General features: G+C 41.0%; 1 protein-coding gene across 1 annotated transcript in view; it reads right to left on the reverse strand.

The window, feature by feature from the left end:
• Positions 1–4,574, reverse strand: part of nkain2 (sodium/potassium transporting ATPase interacting 2) — a gene marked incomplete at its 3' end in the record, with an annotated part of 81,161 nt that overhangs the window by 5,067 nt on the left and 71,520 nt on the right. Inside the window, 1 exon segment of the mRNA XM_032543893.1 lies at positions 4,212–4,272. Within this exon segment, the coding sequence (XP_032399784.1) occupies positions 4,212–4,272 (61 nt within the window).

The following is a 4,574-nucleotide window of genomic DNA, read 5'->3' on the forward strand; positions in this document are numbered from 1 at the left end:
ACACACACACACACACACACACACACACACACACACACACACAGCATAATTATCAGAGTAATTAGCTTTCTCAGCAAGTCAAACTCTTCATTGGTCCTCAGTGAGTATTAGCTTTTTCACCCAAGGCACATTTCCCTACAAAGCTCCCAGATTATTGTTTAGTCTCCCAGACTGCATTATTACACAGCGCTTTCCCGCAGCCACATTCGGGACTTAAGGCTCGGCAAAACGAAGATTACAATGAATCCCAAAATCACTCCGGAGAACATTATTTTCTTGTCAAATAAAAAATGATGCATGTGACATGATGCTGCCATCGCGTACATGTTTCATTAAGGCTTAAAAGTGGCCTGAAACCTCCATTTGAACTGATTCCTTCTGCCTAACCGTTGTATTACAACATTTGTCCCTTGAGAAAAAAAAACAGTGAACATGACTTGTGTTGCTTACAGTATCATTGCCCATTTGTGTGCAGTTTGCATGCTTTCTCATCTCTCTGAGTGTCCTTCACAGTTCAAAGATATAATGTGCAGGGGAATTGGGAGCGCCAAACAGCCCGCAGGTGTGAATGTGTTTGTCTACATGTGTTAGCCCCGTGACAGACTGGGATAGACTGGCGACCTGTCTAGGTTGTAGCCTGCCTCTTGCCCAGTGCATGCTAGGCTCCAGCTCCCAAAACACTTTTAACAGCATCACAAGTGGCTCACAAAGTGGACGAATAGAGGAAGCTGATGATGCATGGGGCTGCAATCTGAATTTGTGAAAGTGTTTCTTTACAACATTTCATTTTCATGACTAAATATACGAAAGTTAAAGTGACCGGAAGAACATTAATACATGATCACCTGATCGTGATCATTTGAGCTGACCATGATCATTTTGCATAATCGTTGGATTCCACAATCAAGAGAATTTAAAGGCAATGTTACAAATGTAGCAACTAATAGAAGGTAAATTAGGTGGGTTTTAATCCGGTGGGTAAAAAAGTCTCTACCTGGGCACAAGGTTGAAGTGTCAGGAAAACCACATTTTGCTGTCTCAATCTTCCACTGCTGTTGGGCAGGTTCTTCTGTTTCAGCTCATATGAGACCAGATTTGTTGGTGATGATGGCCGAGAGGTGCCAAATCACTTCTCTCTTTTATAGCAGGGAGTCTCCTTTTCGAGTGCAGCAGTGTGTTCGACAGCTCTGGGGAAAATAATGCGGGAGTGGTCGCTTCCATCCAGCTTTTCCAATTAGATAATTCACATAAAAATGTTTTGATGGAAACATGGCTATTTGTAAGAACAGGACGAGTCATTTCGGAAACTGCTCAGTGCGTGGTGCGAGCTTAGTGTGTGTGGTCGAGCGAGAGAGAGAGAGAGAGTGAAGGTGGCTGCGCTCAGAGCAGACAGGTGTTGCCGAATAGATGGATGTGGTATGATCGGATGTGTTTGACAACGCGAGCAAACAACCACACAACTGTCATTATGCTTTTATTCAAATGTTTCCAAACTCGGATTGTTGCGTGGAAATACTGTACAGTGTGACGTCTTATTTTCCAAACCAGTGACAAACGCAAGGTCAAAAACATGAATGCCTAAATCTCTCTCTCTGAAATACCCAAAACTGTTCTAACTTTGGCTAAAACATGTTTTTGTCCGACTCATTGTGAGGAACTTACTGGGAAAATAGGTTCTCACGGCATTTAAACAATAAACTAAATGATAAAGGTTCTACTTTGAAGCTTCTGCCTTTGAATTCAGTTGTTACAGAGAAGGTAAGGGTGATTTAAAAAGCAGCATTTTACATGTCACTAAGCACATGAACTCTTCCATGGATACACAGCAGACTCCTCAAGCGCTATTGCATCTTAAATTGTTGTTTTGCTACAACAAGCTCTGTCTCAGGGTACAAAACAAGCAGGGGTGTGCAGCATCGAGAGCCAGGGGCCAAAATACAACAGATAAGCACAGGCCAACTAATAACTATTACACATTAATTATTCAGACATGGAACAAGTGGCATTTTAGGTTTCCTGTCATCACAAAGCTAATTAAAAACAGTGTTGAAAACCTCTCCTCTCAAAATAATTCCTGAAACTTCATTATACCACATTAAATGTAGGATAAATGCAGTGTTACATCACTCCTAACTGGTTTTTAAGTCTAATAATGTGATGATTTATCATATTTACCTGTGACCTCATTGAACGCATTGCCAGGTGTTGTATGCAGCGCTGAGCTACAGTTTTTATAATAAATGGAACATATTTAAATCTCCAATCTGTTTTGGATAAGAAGGAAAGCAGGAAAACTTGTCTAATGTCAGCCCTTCAAACTTTCAAACGTGATCCAGTCTGCATTTATCACCTTTCAATATTTATGTGTCGGCAAACACCACGCCGAATTCAGTGTTGAACAATGGTTGTGTATTCATCCTCTCGCGGAACGGCTGCGTCTACTTTAATGGAAAAACTAAACTGATGGCCTCAGGTAAATGGGCTCATTCATGTTAATGCTCACAGGCAAACACTGCATTCAAAATACCATAATCGCAGAATTAACATTGATTACCACATGATTAGTCCCATTTTCTTCGTCTGTAACTGGTATTACGTTTCAAATGCAATTCATTTAGACTGCCTGAATCAGAGTCAATGACACACTTCTCAATCAACATGGTTGTATTGATGAACTGATGCATTTCTAAAATATTGAATAAAGATAAAGGATGTATGAATGGGTGGGTGAACATGTTTTGTTGGTCTGTTGCTTAGTGATGATGGTTGAAAGTGGAGAGGATGTGGGAGAGAGGTAACTTTGATCGGGGCATGAATCTACCTAGCACTCCTCATCCTTCACGCTCCTTCTCTCTTGTCTCCTTCTCTGTGTGTCATTGCTAATGAATGAGCCTGGCTGCAAAAGCTGGAGGCTCCAGGTTTCACTTTGAATTCTGTCTAAGTGTCAGTGAAGGCCCTCAGTCCAAGATGGCTTCATTCAAACCGAGAATGAACGAGAGGACACGCCAGGAAATAGCGAGGAGGAGAAAACCGAGGAACTGTTTGAATTTACTTCACGAGTTTGACTTGATTCCTGAACTCAGGACATATAAAACACATAAACCTAAACCTGTACCTACCTTACCAAATATATTCCAAATTGACAGGTAGCTAAATCCCTCCCCTGAACAGTGATTGTCCAATCATAGCTTAGCAACCGTAACTAAGCCCCGCAGCTCTGTCAAGCTTTGAATTTCTCCACATACTGAAGCAGGGTGCATGGGGACGTTGAGCGATACTTGACATTTAAAGAGTTTGGAGGGTGGTGCATTTCTTTGACCTTATAACCAGCGTGTTTGTCTGCTCTATGTGAGGAGCTGCACACGTAAGCATACCCCGCTGGTTTATCAAAGACGCTAGCAAAGCAACACTGTACAAAAAATAAGCACAGCAGAAAAGCCAAAAAGGTTGGACCACTGGGTTTATCTATATATCTTTAAACGTTACAGATAGGTCTACTGCTGAAAATGACAACAGAAACAAACAAGTTTGACAATCTCATCACATCACCCTTGATTTGGTCTATAGCCTATCTAAGGGTTATGTTAAAACTTATGTTATAATCATTTTTAAAACTCACAGTACTAGCACTAGCTACCTATACATATACAAGAACAATATTGCTTTTTTACTTCCATGTCTTCTGCATGGATCATCAACTGGTGAGGATGCTGGGACACGCAGCTTTTAAGCCTCAACCTGTATGTAGCCATCAAGTGCATATTTAAGGAGTTCTCGTTTTTAAAACGAGCTGGAAACACTACAAAAGTCATGCGACTCGTTTTCAACCTACTCTTTGAGCTAATGTGTAGCTTAATTAGTCAACTAGCTACAGCTGATCAAACCCACAGCTGTCTTGGAAATGGGACGCCAGCTTTTTTCTACCTCAGTCTAAAATTAAGGAGGCATTGATTTAAAAGTAAAACTAAGAATTTTAATGGTAAAGTTGCCTCTGTTATTACTGTTAAACTGCAAATGTGCATGATAGAATGGTAAGCTTAATGTAACAGGCGTAGCAACAATTGCACAGCTCAGCAAAAACAGTCAAAAACAGTGACTTTTAACACAGGATGAATGTAATAAACTGTAGACATCACTTTTTTTTAGGCTTTTGGGGTCGGGTGTAAAATGTGTGTGTACATGTGAGTGCATGTGTGAGAATGTGTACTTACAGCTATCCTCTTCTTCTGAAATGAGCTTGACAACATAGCAGGCGTAGATAAACCCCATCAACTAGAGACAAAGAGAGCAGCAGAAAAGGAGGAGGGATTATTCATTTGTGTCAGACAGACAGACAGACAGAGACAGACAGACAGACAGAGAGACAGACAGACAGACAGAGACAGACAGACAGACAGAGATAGTAAGATAAAGCATGGATATTAAACAAATTATTGGAACGGACAGGGTAAACAGGTGTTGGTGTAAGTGGAGCAGAACAGCTCTGTGGTATATTGGTCCAAAATAGAGCACTTGACTCAGTAGACACACACACACACACACACACACACACACACACACACACACACACACAC

Source organism: Etheostoma spectabile, chromosome 18, assembly GCF_008692095.1.
Source record: "Etheostoma spectabile isolate EspeVRDwgs_2016 chromosome 18, UIUC_Espe_1.0, whole genome shotgun sequence".
In the NCBI taxonomy this organism is placed as follows: Eukaryota; Metazoa; Chordata; class Actinopteri; order Perciformes; family Percidae; genus Etheostoma; species Etheostoma spectabile.